General features: G+C 42.2%; 1 protein-coding gene, 1 long non-coding RNA gene and 1 other non-coding gene across 3 annotated transcripts; 2 read left to right on the top strand and 1 right to left on the bottom strand.

Annotated features, from left to right (window-relative positions):
- Nucleotides 1-1426: 1426 nt before the first annotated feature.
- Nucleotides 1427-9023, bottom strand: GLRX5 (glutaredoxin 5). Its single transcript, XM_005520157.2, has 2 exons — nucleotides 8723-9023; nucleotides 1427-2814 (listed from the first exon to the last, which is right to left on the bottom strand). Exons 1-2 carry the CDS (start codon nucleotides 9021-9023, stop codon nucleotides 2636-2638), a joined length of 480 nt encoding a protein of 159 aa, XP_005520214.1. The 3' UTR covers nucleotides 1427-2635.
- A 373-nt stretch (nucleotides 9024-9396) lies between these two features.
- Nucleotides 9397-14425, top strand: LOC148184024 (uncharacterized). The gene is made up of 3 exons (XR_015773019.1): nucleotides 9397-9643; nucleotides 10283-10349; nucleotides 12014-14425. It is a non-coding gene; the product is annotated as an uncharacterized LOC148184024 (long non-coding RNA).
- Nucleotides 11460-11732, top strand: LOC148184025 (small Cajal body-specific RNA 13). The gene has a single exon (XR_015773031.1).
- Nucleotides 14426-15743: the final 1318 nt, after the last annotated feature.

The following is a 15743-nucleotide window of genomic DNA, read 5'->3' as shown; positions in this document are numbered from 1 at the left end:
CCCTTTGGGACTGGAAACACATGCTCCCCCTCTTGCCTCTAGTTTGAGGGACAGCAGAGGATGATGAGCAGAGTGCACAATACTGTCCATCTTCTAAAATGATCCCCTAGAACTAATTTCTTAGGGAAAATACTCTCAATCAACAACAAAATAAAGCTTTTTGCGAACATACAAAGTTTACATTTTCAGTAGATGGTCATTTTTTTATTGCAGCTGGTTCAACATGATCCTTTTTATAAACGTAGAGAGACTGCTCATGCACACATTGGCTGGAAATGCACGGCTTGCACAGGAATGCAGGCAGAAGTCCCAATTTCATTCCCCACTGTGGCTTGGTAACATACACTTTATGGAATCACTGTTGCTTTTACTTGCTCAATAACGTGTTCCAGTCAGGTAGAGATTGATATAAACAGTACTATGTATGTTATGCAAAGGTTTAATCAAGTAATTAAAATCTAAAGAGGGGAAGAAAGTAGAGAAAGAAAAACTTCTATGGTTTTTAACAGCAGGAACTCATGCTGGGAGAAAAATTTGCTGCACAGAGGATAAAGACTACCTGACAATGCTAAAGTTCCCTTTATGTTAAATTGCTGGCAGATATTACTGAAAAAATTCTGCACAGCTTGTGCAGAAAACTAGAGAACTATGAAACAGCAAATTTGGGGGATTCTTTTTTAATAGATTTATTTAGTAGTCAGACTAAGTTAACTATTGAAGCAGAAAATAATTAAATTTTCTTCATTACCTTTTTGTTTACATTCATTTCAATATTTCAATTTCAACACAAATAACCAAAGATTTCTGAAATTTACTTCTTTTTCTAAACATTGTTTTATATTCAGAATGGCAAAAGCTACTTGTGATTAGCCATAAGAAGTTCACTTAATCTGAATTCAAATGCTCAGAACAAGCCTTTATCGATACCTTAAGCTTTGCATGATGTGATGTGGCACATGAACAGAGAAAATCTTGCACTCACACCTCCATGCCTTACAGCCCCAAGTGACTGCCCCAAGTGGAACTTCCTCCTCCACAGTGGTCACACAGAGACCTCCAGAGAGCTGCTGTGGGGACCAATACACACAACATACACTCTGTATATAATCCTGCTGACCCTGACTGCATTACAGCTATGCAGTAAGCTTACTGTTAGCAGTTTGGTAAATCCTCTGCAGAATGTTCTAGTATAGTTTCTCCACTGCTGGCTTAAGTGGGCAGGAGAGATTTAGAACCAGAACTTGCATCAAATCTCTCCTGTCTACAGGTTCCAGTCCTGTTCCTGTCTTTCACTGACCATTTATAATTTCTTCTTTCTCCAGAACACATTTCATATCCTATGCAGTGGAAAACATCTTAGGCTTCAAAGCAAAAGTAGTGTAAGTTTCATTAGACATTTAAAATAAAGAGCAACTACTGCAGACAATCAACATAAAACACAGTTTATTTCCAACCATTTGTCTAATTCACATGCAGACTTGGTTTATATTAATTAAACTGCATTTAAAAATAGCTTGGTTAGCTTTTAACCTTAGCAGTATTGCTCTAGAGCTGAAGCTACACTGGTTAATGTAATTTGTTTTCATTTAGAGAAATGTGGTTAGGTAGGTACTGAACACTTGAGAGACTTTCCACAAAGAAATATTTATCTATTCAGTAACCTCTCTGCTGCACTCATCTTACCCACACGAACATTTAATCTGTAAATCCCACGTTTGAAGACTATGTTCTCCTGAGCACATCAGTCAGGAGAAAACACTTGGAAACATAACAAATACAAAAAGATAATAAGCAAATAATACAAGATTACAGTAATAACTGAAGTATTCTCCTGTACTATTTCAAGCTAGAATACTGAAGCCGTACACAATTCCCACATTTTAGCAGACACAGAACTGCCATACACAAAGTGTATGAGCAGGGGAAAAAGCTGTTTTGCAAGAGGTAGAAAAGGTTTTATAAAATATTTAGGCACAATTCTCAGCAGTTTTAAAAGCCATCAGAAAATTACAAAGTAATAATGACCACTATACATGTATTTGTACAAGTTCTGTTTATTTTTACCCTTTGGAATAGAAGTATATTTCATGCACTCTCTTATAATCTTTTTTCTCCTATATCATTGAAAAACTGTTTTTCTCCTATACTGTATGTTATTACACAGGTTTTACAGGCTCTCAGGAAGTCTTATCACCAGGAGTTGAACAGAAAAACAGATGCACTATTACTTAATGCTTTTTTCAAGAGAAGCAAGGGAATGCAAATGCTGTTTGTATAGGTTCATGTATCAAAGAACAGAGAATCACACACGTAAAATCCATAAAAATATTATTAGTTCTTTTGGTTTACTCCCACCTCAAAGAAGAAAAGCACTTTTAGAAATGAACTCTTTTAAAACACAAATTTTCACAAACCTTTGCTTTACAGTGCAGTGGTTATACTAGAATTTTCACAATACACATAAATCAAAATACCAAGATCACTACATTTACCATGAGCTAAGAGACATTCACTTAGTGTCAGTTCAAACAGATGCCTTCCTCGACCTAAAGTATGTAAGGCTTTATGGGCAACAAGTTCTTATCAAAGATTTGCTTTATTCCTGTCACAGCATTTTTTATAGTTTTTTCTCATTTTACTTTTTCTCTTGGTCTTTTTCTGCATCCAGAAGTGCTGAACGGATTCCTAGTTTCTTCAGCTCTTCTACAAGATCTCCATTCTGATGCATCTGGAGGAGTATATCACAGCCACCAACAAATTCACCATTGAGATACACCTGTGGGATGGTAGGCCAGTTGGAGTAGTTTTTTATTCCTGAATAAGAAAAAAAAAAATATTATTAGAGGTTTCCCCCCCTCTCCTAATAGAATGGTACTTTAAAAGGAATGCATTGCTCCCACCTGACTCTACCGCTAATATTCTAATTTATTTCCCATAAAGGCAAAATATATGTAACAGGAGCACTATCAGAAAAAAAACCTTATGTTAGAATTAAGTTTGTTTCTCGCCCCAACTCAAAGATGTGGGTTGAAAGATATGGAGTCAGCTCCTACACTGACTTCAAGCAGGAACTGGAAAAACACCGTATCTCTTACTCCCAACAAGAAAACCTAACTCTTTCAATCAATTACAGAAATGAGAAGTATTGAAAAATATTGAGAACTGTTTACTTTCTATTATGTTTCCCAGAGGGACTTTAAAATACTTTATGTTCTTTCTGTACTCATACAGTTACACTTATTCCTGCAATTTCAACTGCAAGATACGTTTGCCCCTGTAGAGGCCTTACAAATTTCAAATTGCTTTATCTTTCAATGCCAGACCTTACAGCACATGGGAGGGGCACACAGGCTGAAGTCTCTTTAAAAGTACTCACTTAACAAAACACAGCGCAAGTCACAATTATGAAGTACAGAATGAAAGCTTAAAACTATACATCAGAGAAGGAAATGTAAGACCACCCAAAAATATAAACTGATCTGATGATACACACTGAAACCAGCTTGCACTTAGGCATCACACAAAAAATTACACAGAAAAATCTTTGTATCTAATTTGCCACTTTTTAAATGACCCTTCAAACAAAGCCATTATTTCTGTGACAGAGAAAATAGCTAAAACCTACTGCTGCTTATTTTTAGAACACGACCATAAGCATTTGATTAGGTGACAAGTTTTGAATTCAACATTTTTATGTATTTCCAGCATGCAGTGCCTGGAATTTTTCTGCCAAAGGCAGAAAAAAACCCCATATAGCAAACTTAAGCCTACAGAAGTACCTTTTCAGAACATCAGAGTCCACTCAACTTGGAAGCCAACCCCCCACCAACAAATATTACAAGAGGATTATTACAATAAAACAAGAGAACTTGTTTTTCCCCTTAGAAAACATTTTAGTCTCTAGAGACTAAAAAGGCAAAGTCCAAAATATTCGAGGTAAAGAAGTAACCATGTAAGGAAAGTATGCTTGCTTTATTGGAACTTAAATCACTTTCTTTTTTAATAAATATGTGTAAGTGCAAAAAGATACAAGGGGATTACTTTAATGTATAAAAGACGCAATATAGCTAATAATTCTCCTTAGCAAAATGCAACATGCTTAAAAAATCCAGTAGCCTAAAAAAAATTTTAAAAAAATAACAGTAGCCTAGATAAAAGAAGATTGTTGTAACTAATTGTTCCAAACCACTACATACGTCAGCTAAGAGATTTTATACTGACTTCAGATTTTGTGCATGGACAACCAATGTTTCATAAACCCAAAATAGGAATTTTAGCATATAAATCAAGGCCAAAGGGAACCCATAACCATCTAACCTCCATCTTTACCACTTGTAACTCCTTCCTTAGCTTGCAGAATTTTTAAGATTTGATGTCAACTTGCACTTAGCAATACTTTTCTTAAATGCTCTTTGGCTTTTGAATACTCAAAACTGCTTAAACTGTCCTAAATATCTTTTAACCTATCCAAATTTCAATGAAAAACTGTGCTCCATGATTAAGATATGCCAAGGATGACCCTGGTCAAAGAGCCACTGCAGATATGAAATAGGGCTCATTTTTCTTCAGATACCACAATTCTAAACATGAACTGAGAACCAAGGGCTATGCATAGTAAATCTACTGCTAATGGGCATTCCAAGATAGCATTTCCACCAATAATTCTTTCACAGAAATATTTTCTTCAAGGACCCAACTGCGCACATATACAAGCACTGATAGTACTTTCAAGGACCTATCCAGCTTCAGATAAAAGTCAGAATACCATCAAGCTCATTTGCTCTGTGTGCTGCATTTCACGTGCTGGACAAGCTGCTTTAAATGCCTCTGTGCTGGGGCTCTCCCAGGTCACAAACCGAATGCTCCCTCCACTGGCCCCCCAAGCCTCACCTCAGTGCAGCGGTTACTGACACTGCTGCAGTGGTGTTAAAGTTAGCTTGGGCTACTCTTGCTGCACTCGGGATGCACGTTTGTGATGGTTCTTTTGGACATCCCAAGGGATCTCCAGCCTCTCTGCAGACTGGTTCTTTGCTGTACTTCAGAAGCTGCAACTTCTGCTCTGAAATGCTGTTTACTTTGGAAAAACACACTCCACAGGTCAGGGGTTCAGTCTGACACCTGTGGTAGCACAATGAAAATAACTGAGAAACCAAGACCAGTGCAAAGAGCTACTGAAACAGGTATCCAGCACACCCCCACCCCTGTCCCCAGCTCCAGTTATCAATTCTCAGCCTCTCTTGGCAGCATTAGCACTAATGAAGGATGGGCCACATCAAAGAACTGAATCAAGCAACACTGATTCCTACCACACTTGCTCCAGAAAAGGAGCACATTTCATGGACATCACAGAATCATTAAGGTTGGAAAAGACCTCTAAGATCACAGAATCCAACTGTTAACTCAGCACCATTGTTTATTTACCAGAAGACCATATCCCAAGTATCAAATCCACATGCCTTTTAAACACTTCCAGGGACAGGGATTCCAACACTGCTCTGTGCAGCCTATTCCAAAGCCTGAGAACCATTAGCACTGATACACTGATACTTACTGAGGGAAGGCTAGCCAAGAGCGGGAGAAAGGATCAAGAACACCTGCTTGGCAGCAACCTATGCTTAGATAATGTAGAGACAATAATGAAAATAATCTGAGGGTGAACTACTCCAACAGTTTAAACCACCAATTTTTCAGTACGTAATCCCAAACTTCTCCGCCTCAGTGACTGGAACCAGTCTAATGCTATCCATCAGTTGAGAGCTGACTTAGAGAAACCTGAATTGCCATGGAGCCCAAGAGGGTGCCAAGGTCTCTTAAACCAGCTTTGATAAGGAAGGATTTGTGTATCAGGGAAGTGTATCTTCAGCTCAAGTTCAGATAGATCACATGAAGTACTAATAACTTTAGTTTCACAGATCTGAGTTTTTAGGTAAAGATGCAAGCAGGGGAGTTGCTCTAGGTTTACAGGTTGCCATATTTTAGCACAGGGTACACTTCACCAATGGAACTATGAATAGCTAAAAATAAGGTGTTTCAATAGATACAGGCAAGAAAGCAACAGGCAATCCAAACATGCCTGAATTACCCTTCCTCCAAGAGCCTACTACAAATGTATAAGCACACATATATTCAGACATTGAAGTTAGGTTCAGGTGAACACAAAGCTGGTGGCCAGCTCTCATACAGCAATCTCCTTGCAGATCAGTCTTTTGTTGATGTACTTGATGCTTTCACAGCTAAAGGTTCCACATCCCCTCACTATGTATGCATGCATGCATGCAGTGCAGTGCAGATTACCTTCACAGAGAGAGCCTAGAAAGGCTCACATGCTGCATATCTAACTGTTTGGCACTTGAGGCCAGATCCTGCCCTTCAGACAGTCACTGCTGAAAGACAGCTGGCAACTTAGAGAACTATAGCTTTGAGCAGCCCTGTCTTCTCCTGGCTTTAGGGTGCAGTAGGTAATACACCTGAAGCAGTACAAGAATTCTGCTGCCCTTGAAAATGGTTGTGTTGTTCCCCCAAATCTTCAAAGCTCGGTACTTTGTGCTAGCTGTGGCACTCAGCTCACAGTCCAAACTGCTACTTCAACTTGCAGGCCCAGTGATCCAGATAATAAATTGAGCTGGCCCTCTACACAGTTGGACAGGTACCAAAGCTGGTGCATGGAAAGTAACAGAACAACTTCTTTAAGCACCTGAGAACCAGCAGGATATTGTGCAAGGGTACACTCCGTAACTGCATTCTATGTAGCTTAGACACTGGAGGGCTGGATCAAGACACAAATTTCAATTTAAAAGCCAGGAAGATAATAACCTCTCTCATTACCTAGCACAAGCCCAAGTTTATGTGGAAGAAAAATTTAACTTACACAGAAAGAAAATACTATCTATTCACATGGTCAAGTGCTCAGAGACTGTAATTATAAATTCATTGCCCATTCAGAGGCTCACAAAAGCCCCCTTAAGCAAAAGTTAAATGTTGATGGTTTTATTTCAGTGTTTTTTCCCCTCCTTTTTAGTTTATGAGTTGTGGGAAGAGGTTAAGAGTTTGTTCTAGTTAACAGTACAATAATAAATTCAGATATGTAAACAAAGTTTAGAAAATGACCATGATTTGTTCACATGCAAAGGCAGAGGAAGATTTACTTGAACAAAACCAGCCTTCATTAAAAAAAGATGTCATTACACAGAAATTCCAGTATCTAAGCTTTTAGACCCTAACAACTATTATAGTTGTGAACTGAAAAGCAAACAAAGACTGGAGAAATCAGCCTTTTAGCTAAGAGTTAATAAAAAACTGAGTTAGTCAGATGACACCAAAAACAAAGGAGAACAAAGTCACCTGATACAAGCCAGCACGTGGTTTTAAAGCACATTTTAGTGTATTCTGGGCAAGAACTGTTAATGCCACACACCTACAAGCCTAATTACTATATACTTGTATATACTTTTTTTGTTTTAAAACTTTCTCAAATAACCACATAGAACCTCAACAGTCAGCTATGCACATTGAAAAGGGAAAGATGAAAAGCATTACCAGAACAGATTACTAGCTTTCCACATCTGGCAAAAAACCCGTATATAGAATAGCTACTACCACTTGTCCAGTAATGGTGAAACGATTACTAAATATTTCTTGTGCAAATGATTAGCATAAATTTGTACTTTATCAAAAGAATCCCAGCAGGCAGTATCAGCTGGGAATCAAGTAGTACAACTCCAAGCCATACGTGAAATTTCCCTATACTGTTCACAGGGGAGACAAAACCTGATAACAAAGTATTTCAGAAGTCTTTAATGCAGCTCTCTATCTCTGAACCAGGCAAGGCAGCGTGGCACAAAGAGCCCGATCTCCAAGCGTCACCCTGCACACACAACTGTGCTCTGCTGATAATTGAGACCTCTTGAACACGGGGAGGGTCACAAAAACCAAACCAGGGCGTTTGGGCAGCAACCTCAATGGCACATCTCTGCAATATACTTCTAGTTCTACTAACACCCAAACAGAATCCCACAATGAATTAGGTTAGAAAAGACCTCCGAAATGATTGAATCCAATCCATGACTGAATACTATCTTGTCAACTGGACCATGGCACTACGTGCCACATCCAGGCTTTCCTTAAACACTTCTAGGGGTGGTGACTCCGACACCTCCCTGGGCAGGCCATCCCAATGTCTAGTAACCCCTTTCTGGGAAGAAATTCCTCTTAGTATCCAGCCTATAGCTCCCTTGGCACAACTTAGGACTGTCCTCTCGTCCTGTCGCTTGTTGCCTGGGAGAAGAGGCCGATTCCCACATGGCTACAACCTCCTTTAAAGTAGTAGTGGAGAGTAATAAGGTCACCCGTGCAGACACCATGGCACTCGTCCAGGTTAAACACCACCAAACTCCCTCAGCCGCTCCTCACAGGACATGCACTCCAGACCCTTCCCCAGCTCCGCTGCCCTTCTTCCCACGATGCTGGCCTCGTGAATAAAGAACAGAGCCCAAGCCAGCCCACCCAACAAAGCAAGAGTCAAGTTACGGGTGGGACAGGCGGACAGGGGCCGCGCCCACAGTGCCCGAAGTCAGGGGAGTAAAGACAAGTCCGACCTCCCGGCAGCTCCCGAGGGCCCTTTCCACAGGGAACCGGCCCCGGCTCTGTCCCCACCAGGAGCCGGCTTGGGCTGCACAGGCCCCGGGGAGGCGGCACCCAGAGGTGAGCCCGGCCCGGCGCTGACCTTGGCGGAGGTCGGGGTCCTGCAGCACGTCGTGGGCGCGGTAATCCTCCACGCCGTGCAGCCGCAGGATCTGCACCACGGCGTTGCTGAAGCCGCAGAGCGGCTGCGCCGGGCTGCCCTTCATGAACACCACCACCGGGTGCTCCCGCACCAGCCGCTCCACCGCTTCCCGCGACCCCGAGCCGCCGCCGCCCTCAGCCCCGCCGCCCTCCTCGGCCGCCTGGCTGAGCGGGCGCCCGGTCCGGCCCCGCAAAGCGGCGGCGGCCCCGATCCGCCACCCCGTCCGCACCGCCGCTCTCATCGCCCCGCCGCCGGCACCGCCGCACCGCACCCGCACCGCCCTCCCATTGGCGCACGGCCGCCGGGCCGCCGGAGAGCTTCCCTCGCATAGGTGCAGGCACCCGCCAATCAGCACCCACAGCCAATAGCGCTGAGATTCAGCGGGACTTGTCCCGCCCAGCAACCCTAAGGCTGCTTCGCTTTCCTAGTGGAGGGAACAGAAGTGCTGCGGCTGCATTGGGAGAGAGACCTGTCAATCTAACGTAGATTGGTTAATCCCGCCCCCTCCGCGGACGCGATTGGTCAGGCTGCCCCGGGGCGGGGCTTTTCCCTGGATGCTCGGGTGGGCGGCGGGGGATTGGTGTGAGGCTCCTTCCGCTTCCGGGTGGCGGCCGCACGCGTGGGTGCTGCTGCTCCTGCCCGGGCCTGCGCCATCCTCGGCATGGGCCGGCCGCGCTTCCCCTCCCGCGCCAGCACCATCGGCTCCGCTGGGCCGCGAGGAGGGCTGAGCAGCACGGCGGGGAGGGCTGAGCAGCACGGCGGGGAGGCCTTGCTGGGCGGCCGCTGTTGTGCTCAGCCTCTCCCTTCGGGCCTGGGGGCCCTCGAGGACCTCCGGGCTGTGCCGGCGTCGCCGGCCTTCGGGTGGGGTCTGGGGTTTAACCCGCCGGCCCTTCGGTGGTGCAGGCGGTGGTGGAGATCCCTCGGGCTGGGACTGTGTTTGGGTCAAGGGAAATCCGGGGAGGAGGGGCTGATGGAGCCGGGCTGCGCTGGAGTAGCCGCGGTGCTAAAGCGTGCTGGGGTGCGCCGGTGGCAGCGGGGAGCCGCTCCCCCGTTCAGTCGGCAGCTTCTGTCCCCCCAGGCGGCGGAGGCTGTTTGTGGACAGCTGGCAAAGCATGGCTCTGTCTCCCTTCTGGCTTTGGCCGTGTCCGGGACCGATTTGACTGCGTTCAGTTGCCCGGGTTTGGTTGATTTTTGGTGGGCTAAATCAGGAGGTTTGTCCCTGAGAAGGTAGCGGTGCTTTGCATGTTCGGATTTGGTGCTGAGAGCGGAGGCCCGAGTAGTTTTGCACAGCTTGTGCTGTCACCCGAGCAACTGGCAGGGGTGGCAGCGGCATGGAAAAATGGGAGCAAAACTGGGCTTGGCTGCCTGCGCAAAAGGATGGTTCAGTCAGTGCCGGAGCAAGGGTAGGGCTGCCGAATGTCAGCCACAGAAGTGCTGGATTTGGAACGTGTCCTGCAGACGGCCGCCTGTGCAGCCAGCTTTGTTTGCTCTCCTGGGCAGATGCCGTATTCTTTCCAAGAACTTGGCGCAGAGCGTGGCGGTCTCTGAAAGCAGCAGGGCCTATCCTGTAAGTAGAAGAAAATGTTGAAGAGTTTCCTCTGTACTAGAATACGGTCTCTCACAAGTAACAAGTCACAGTGTATTTTGAGTGCTAATTTACATTGCATCTGGACTTTTGGTATATTAGTGACCATTTGTCTTATTTACATTTGTATGGAAAATAACTTCTACCATCCAGTTCTGTTCTTGTGAGAGCTTTGCAAACAAGACCAGCTTGTTTTCAGCGTTCAGAAGAGTGCTTGCCTAATTGTATTTTGTGGAATCCAGCTGATGCGTGACTGGCAACTTTGTTTTATTTTTTTTAAGCCACCCTCAGGATCACTTCTCTTCCATTTTATTTAAATTTATTAAGAACAGATTGCAAAGGGAATTGTTGCAAACTTGCTCTTTGTCATTCCATGTGAATAGGTCATGAATAAGTACAGTGTTGCAGTATCTAAACGTAGATGTATTTTTGAGGAAATGCTTTCTATGTTTAATCTGAAGACAAAGTTCCTACATTGTGTTGATGATGAACACCATGTAATTTGTGAGTTGGTATGTTTTGCTTTCAAGAAAATCACAAGCCAGGCTCAGCCGTGGTGATCAAGACAGAGAGGAGTGTTTGCTTTCTGTGATTAATTCTGATTAACATGGTGAAGGTTGTGCAGTATGAAAAAAAAATATATGTCTTGTTTGTGCTAGATGGAACTGCAGTAACTTATGCAGAGTAAAAGTATGTTTTCTATTTGTTGGACTGCTTCAATATAGAAAGACCTAACAAGTGTTAAATGTAATATCATTAAATGACAAAAGAAGTGGCCTCTTGTCATTTTAATCAAGTATAAAGACTCCTGCCGCTTTTACATCCTGGGGAGTCAAAGTGGAATTAAATAAAAATTGATGGACAAGAAAGGTATCTTTTTATTCTTAAAGACAACTAAGTGTTTTCTTTCAATGAAATATTGGACTATGAATGGAATACTGTGCTATTTGCCTTCCTGAATTTTGTCCTAGCTATTTCTACAAAGGGATGGTTCATTAAAAATAAGTAACATAAAGACATCAGGCTCAAGTGTAATAAACCCTGTGAGTATATATTCTTTCAGAAATCATATAACCACAGCTGCAGTGTAATCCTCTGTAGTCTAAGAGGTGCCCTTGGTTGTTGGTACCCTGGGCATACCAGGCTTGCAGAGAGAGCAGCAGCATGAGGAAGCCGAGGCATGACTGTCAGAGCGCAGCAGCAACATGCGCAATATTCCTCCAACAGTTGCCACTCTGTTGCCACGGAGATAATGACTTGTCCCGTGTCATTATTGATCTATCAACAGTAAGAGCAATTTTGCAGTCTGATATTGTTTAGCAAATAGAGTAACATCTGCTGAACACTGAAAAAACTGCTATAAAATGCTGGAAAGCTTCTCAGAAGTCTTGTGTACTAGGTTAAATAGTTGAATTTGTAGTTACTGTAGTTTTATGAGATTGGCCTATGAGATACTAAGCTTAACCGAATGCTTTTTAATAAAATACTTAGTATGGTCAAATGCTTTTGGATTATGCAATATGCAGCACTCAGAGGATAAACACTTACCTGCTGATAAAACTTACAACAATTTGTCCATTACACTTCAGAAACAGATAATTATGTCACCATCTATTAGTCTAAGTGAAACTTCTTGTGTTTTCCAGATAATGGTTTAAATCATCTGTTCAGAAGAAATATTAATGGAATTCCCATAAGACTCCTGGCATTTTGCTGATGTTCCTGTTAGAAGACCTATCACCTCATTTTTGAAAACTCTCATAAAAGCTCCAGTATTCAAACTGCAAGGATTAAATGCTCAGTCAGTCATAAACTGGGTTTACTTCAGACATTCTGCTGCAGAACAGAGTTATGATTTATCGATTTGTGGTTTGTTCTCACATAGTGCACAAGGAGGTGGACATCCAAGAATGATGCTGTCAGCAAAAAGGTTTTTATTTCTTTTTAAAAAGGGGAGGGCTAAATTAGCTAGTGAGAAAGAAAAGTCTCATTTCAGCTTATCAGAACAGGACACCTCTTTATGTTCAAGTCTGATATATGTGTCATTCTTAATCATGATAGTGACTGAAAATGAAGTCCCTTGTTATGCCCTAGCAGTTGAGCTCTATTTAGGTGGGGTTTGTTTTTGGTTGTTTATTGAAGTTTTTAAGTGGGATAGCTTGAGCTACAGCTGTTTTGCATGCCAGGTAAATAATCTCAGTGTACCATCACAGTAACATCTGGCAGGAGCAACATATCCTCAGTTTTGAGAGAAGTATGAATACTTAAAATGTACTTACAATTCTGGGCTGCCTAACTTGTGAACACTGAAAACACATCTGTGAAAAGTTCCTGGCTGTTTTGGAAATGTGCTAGTTTTAAAAAGTTGTGCAACAAACAGCAAAAACAAAGAAATGCTGTGGGTGTTTTACAGGGAAATAGACATTTTGGAACCTGAACTGTACCTGACTTCCTGTTTTGGATCTAACCTGGAGATCTATACATAAGTTTGTTTGTGAACTGGATAGGTAATAAAATAATATCCATGGATTTATGGCATATTCCTAAGAGGATATTTGTGTTGGCCTTAAAATACAGTAGTCCATTTCATAAATGAGAGAGGTGAAGAATATTTACAAAATTACCTGTATCAGTTTAACTAATGGGGATATAAACATGACCTAAGGTAGTTTTTTGATTTAAACCATGTAAAGATAGCTTTGGCAGAGAGGGATCATGGTGAACATCTGAGGAGAAATGTCTGAGCCCCACATTTAACAAACAGAATGGAAGGTCATGTTTAGTCTTGAATGTGGACCTTTAAATGAGGCACTCTTTAGACTTAATTTAGTTCTTAATGACACTGGTATCACTGTCCACTTCTTTTCGCTTTGTGAGGTTTTTTCAGCTTTGTGAGTTGTGACACTGTCCCCAAGCAAGGACAAGTACTGTGACCTCTGTAATAGAGGAGCAGGTTTATTCTTTGGGATAAGTAAGCTGCTTGCAACTGTTCTGGCATATGAAAATCTGCTAAATCCTGGTTTCTGAATTTGCAGGTGGTAATGGTATTTGAGTCTTTCAGTAATGCGGAGGAAGAATAATTTTATATGCATCTATTTCCGTGCAGAACTGAGAAATACTGCCTCTAATGAGAGCACCTCTGGCCTCTTTTCATCCATAAGTTATGAGTGCTAAAATCTTTGATGTGCCTTAGAAAAAGACTGGGCAAGCTCAAGGAAAAAATTGATCTCCTAATTATAAAAACACTATTGTGGTATCAAGTCCTGAGCTATAGAAGGCTATGGAGTGGAGTTATGGTATTGTAACCAAATGCATGTCCTGTTCTTTGCTTCCTGTGCACGCTCATCCACAGAAACAGGGTCTTGGTCTCTGCTATGGTAATTTGTACCGCTGTAATTTACTTAAAGTGCTGGAAGTGTCTCAGCTTCTAGTAAGGCTGGGAAACCCCCAGGTACTCACTGCCTGTAAGGTTCTTGTGCCCCAGTTAAGGTCTGCCAGCACACTGTCACAGCAGTGCTGACAGGGGTGCTTTCACTGGCTGCTTATTTGAAAAGCATGCAGGTGCAGTGAGGTGCTCAAGAGCGTCTGCGATTATCGTGTATGTCATGACCACGAGGGGGCCCTGGGAGCTTCGGTCTGGGTGAGGCCAGAGTTATGCATTGTGGTACAAGGGCAGGGCTGATTGCTTGGTACCTCCGTGGTTACATCCCTTCTTGTTCAGCACTTCTGAATTACCTTACCTCTCCTATATACTTTTGGTTTTAATTAAAGCATTTTGGTATGTAATTTTGAGAAATGCATCTCGTTACAAAAACTCAACATGGCTTTAATAAATAGCACTGGCCATTTGATCTTCTCTGTGGCAGAAGACAGATAGTACCAAGCACGTCATCACGTGTGAGTTTCATCTGACCTATTTCCCCAAGTAAAAATTCAAGAGTTCTGCACACAATACTGTATTTGTAAAGTAGAAGGAATTGGTATGAAGAATCTTAATGATGAGGTTTTTTTGTATATCTTAAGAGCTTTTAAGCTTGGTACTACAATATATTAATAAAGATTCTTTCTGTGCACACCCTTTAGTCTTTCATTTTTTCTAGGAATGTGTGTTTGTGAAATCAGCAGGTGCTTTGAACTTGGTGTGCTTTAAATCCCTGCCTGCTGACCACAGGTATTGATGTCATGTGTATGTTAAAAGTGTCCATGAGTACAGTAGGACTGTATCATGTGGTCTGCAGAGTTTTTATGTGATGTGAAGAAAATCAGATGCAAACACGTAGCAGAAACTTAAAATGGGAGAGGAGGAGTGGGTGTGTTTGGCATACTTGCATTTGTAATGTGTGGACTCAAAGATGAAGAACAGAGTCGAAGTATCTCTTGTGGGAGGTAAAAATGCGGATTCTTAAAGGGGAGCTCAGAAACTTGAATTTTTAGATTGCTACAGTTAATTAAAAAGAACAACTTGTAAAACCAGAAGTAACAATATGTAGAGGAGGGAGGTTTGGGGATTTTTGATGTTCTAATGTTCTGATGTTTTTACTTTCTGTTTTTGAAAAATGTGTATGTTTTGAAAATCTGACTTTTCAAAGAGTACTTCTAAATGCTCCATATAGATACAGTGATATTCATTACTCTCACTGTGCACATGCTGTGGTTTTATTGCTCATAGCCGCATCACACAAGTTTTTTGGGGGATGATTATTAACTATGCGCTTTAGAGGACAAGCAGTTCTTTCATGGAACAGGCAGCTTCTCCACAAATGCAAGCATATGTATCTTTTGTAATTTCCTTTAAAATAATTGCATCCTTTCTAATGCTTTCCTTTAAGTTAATTTCTTGTAATTTGGTGATTGAAGTTTCCATCCTGCAGTACTTCAAGTGTTTCCTCTTAAGTTCACAGTAGCCTTCTTCCCTTGCTAATATCCATGGCACCTGAGATTGCTTCCCCAGCCTCAACATAGCTAGCAACTTGCAGGATAAAGATCTTGGCCCTGAAAGTTGTGTGTCATTTAATTGTAGCAGTTCTTGGTCTTGTATGAAAGCCTGCTTTATAATCAGCTTGACTTCATTTTAAACAGACAAACAAAAGCATTTTCAGCCTAGCAGAAAGCTCTGAGTTTCAGAACAATCGCTTTCCTTGTCATAGTGATGCTCAGATCACTCTGAATCATCCTTGGACTCCCTTTCTTATCAGTAGCCCTTTTGCTCTTTGTTCACATCCTACTTTTTCATCCTTGCTAGTCCTGGGAGACACAAGGAGACAAATGTATACCCTCACAGCTGCTTTCTGTCACTGTACTCTAGTTTGAAACCATCAGAGTGCTCTGTTTTATCATGCTTGACTACCACGGTGAATGATTTAAGGTCTGTGTGCC

The sequence above is a fragment of the Pseudopodoces humilis genome, chromosome 7 (genome assembly GCF_049639895.1).
Source record: "Pseudopodoces humilis isolate 2021_Gansu_Grassland_sample_001 chromosome 7, ASM4963989v1, whole genome shotgun sequence".
NCBI lineage: Eukaryota > Metazoa > Chordata > Aves > Passeriformes > Paridae > Pseudopodoces > Pseudopodoces humilis.
Note: the sequence above shows the minus strand (reverse complement) of the source record. Positions and strands in the feature narration are given on the sequence as shown.